The sequence below is a fragment of the Papilio polytes genome, unplaced genomic scaffold, assembly GCF_000836215.1.
Source record: "Papilio polytes unplaced genomic scaffold, Ppol_1.0 DF822178.1, whole genome shotgun sequence".
Taxonomy (NCBI): Eukaryota; Metazoa; Arthropoda; class Insecta; order Lepidoptera; family Papilionidae; genus Papilio; species Papilio polytes.
In genome coordinates, this window is record NW_013527026.1 from 4,455,541 (window position 1) to 4,458,206 (window position 2,666).

Consider the following 2,666-nt stretch of genomic DNA (forward strand, 5'->3'; position numbering starts at 1 on the left):
CTAAGATTAGGTCTCCGGCATAAAACTCATCAGACGAAACGTGGAATTGCTCCCACTTCACGCCTGTCTTCTGTGTCGTGGTATTACACCGGGCGAGACGACCCATTCAAAATGTATGAATATGTAGTTTTCATTTTAAATATTTAATAAATTTCATTATTTTACATGACATCTGCAACGTTCTTACTATAGAGGAAAACATAGGGATGTCTGCACAAATCGGAGAAGATATTCAAAGATATGTGTGAAGTCTACCCGCAGCGGATGAGAGTTAACTATGGCCTAGTCATCTTTAACTCATGGTAAGAGAGGGAGAGAGAGAGAGAGGTGATGTTTTTAATTGTTTAAAAAGTTATTAAAAAAAGTTATGGTCTCTTCGAAAAACTCATGCAGTTGTAATGTAGTGTAGATAATCTTCAATTGTAAATTTATAATAAAAATTCTGACCGAAAAAAGTCTTTTGGCATTATTCCCAAATATTTGGAGGTTAGGTTTTATGTATTTTAATTCATTTATCTTATGCTGACTGTGATCTCGTCTTTGGGTACTAGGATAAAAGCTTTTGCTTACTTTGGGATCCGTAGAATGTTAGTACATGTTTTAATGTTTCGGTTCTCGCACGCACATTATAATTACAACATTCTAGGTATCCACCACGGCTTCGACCTGATGGTAAATGGTTAACTAAATTATAGAAAATCCACAGAAAATATAGCCTATGAAATTCAGTGAAAATTTAGCTTTCAAATAGCGAAAGAATTAAAAAAAAATACAAATCATTCTTATTTGTAATGTTGTTGACTCCGCACGCGTGGCATTAAAAAAACAAAAGCAAGTAGCCTATGTATTCTTCCAGACTATCCTCTACATCTATGCCAAATTTCATCGAGATCTGTTCAGCAATTTAGGCTACAAACTCTAATAAACATCGATCTAAACATTCGCATTTATAACATTAGTAAGATAAAATATATACAAGTGTAACACTAATTTTAATTCTACTTTTAATATTCTTTGTTCTATATTCATATAAGTTATTATACTCGCTATTAAAAAGTGATTTTGATATTGCATTAGTGTATTTGTTTCGTGATCTACAGTTTGCGCTATTCCAGGGGTAGCGGACCTCTGGCACGCGTACCATAAATGGCACACATCATATTTTGGGCACGTCTCTTATACAAATACTACGAAAAAAATAATCAAATAAGTGCACCATGGAAATGACGTAAAAACAACATTCGGTGTCTAAGACACATTGAACTTTTTTTAATGGTATTTTTTTTATTTTAAATCAACACCTACAGACTCTTGATACGTACAATTTTTTGCACAGTTTATATCTTATTCTTTCTTGTTGCATAATCTTTGTGCTTACATTAGTGAGTTTTTTTTACCATTATTTTATCAATAAATTTTATTGGTTTAATTTTGTTAGAGTTTGTAGCCTAAACGGCTGAACGGATTTCGATTAAATTTGGTATAGATGTAGAGGATAATAAGGAAGAACACATAGGCTATTCACTTTTTTTTTTTAATTCCACACTGACGGAGTCGCGGACGAAAGCTAATAAATAATAAATGTTTGCCACCCCTGTCCTAGGCCATGACTTTTATCGCTTGCGGTAAATTTCTGTATTATGCAGTAATACAATCGATTTTTAGTCATGCATTCGTTTGGCTGTAGTCGCTTAGTGTTTCTCTATTCTACGAAATAAGGTTATTTACTTAAAACATTTTCAAAACGTAAGTTAAAATTTTCATTCAACTTTCACCCGTTACTTCGTTCGCGTGGTATAAAAAAAACAAAAGTGAGTAGCCCATGTGTTCTTCCAGACTATTCTCTACATCTATACCAAATTTCATCTAGATTCGTTCAGTCGTTTAGGCTACAAACTCCAACAAACATCCATCTTAACTTTCGTATTTATATGTATAAATGAAGTTATGATTACAGTAGTAAACATCATTTGTTTTACCCCAAAAATGTAGATAAACACATATTATATGGTGTCGCTTCTGATTTTATAACAAGTATGCATTACTACGCTGATTCCGTTATAAATACTTCATTATTACAAGGTTAAAAACGCATCTCACAAGCCTATAAATTTTTTCTTATAGTAAGGGTTTTTATGTTTGAACAATCATTCAAAATTAGTCAAGCTGTTCATTTGTTTTCTCGTAAAAAATCATAATTCAAATATCGAACCATAAGAAGAACGGCAACCAGCATGCGAGGAACGCCGACATGATGATTCCAAGAGTCCTGGCCGCTTTTCTCTCTCGCTTCATCTTACTGCTCGCCATAGGCTGCATCTGTATGCTCTGTCTCTCTCTCATGACGTCACCCATCGAGATGCCGTTGATCTGGAGATGCTTGTCCAGGAGTAGAGCTGCTACTTTACTCCTAAAAAGAATGTAATGCTATAAATAGGGTTGACACTGATGTTAAAATTGACAGTACGTTTGAAATAAGAATGTGTTACTGCGCCGTATTGTGACGTCATAACTCTTATAAAAAGGCAGGGTTGCCAAAACATGACGTGAGAATCTATAACTTAAATATTTACATAGTTCTTTTAGTTATAATATGTTGGTTTTCAATGATTTTTTGACATATCGAAGTCATTCACGTGTACATTCTTATTTGAAAGCATAGTAAT

At 33.6% G+C, this 2,666-nt stretch overlaps 1 protein-coding gene across 1 annotated transcript in view; it reads right to left on the reverse strand.

Moving 5' to 3' along the window:
• Positions 1–2,666, reverse strand: part of LOC106106561 (octopamine receptor beta-1R-like) — a 7,445-nt gene that overhangs the window by 1,922 nt on the left and 2,857 nt on the right. The window contains exon 2 of the mRNA XM_013287160.1: positions 2,213–2,410. Coding sequence (XP_013142614.1) covers positions 2,213–2,410 — 198 coding nt within the window. The remainder of the gene's footprint in view (positions 1–2,212; positions 2,411–2,666) is intronic.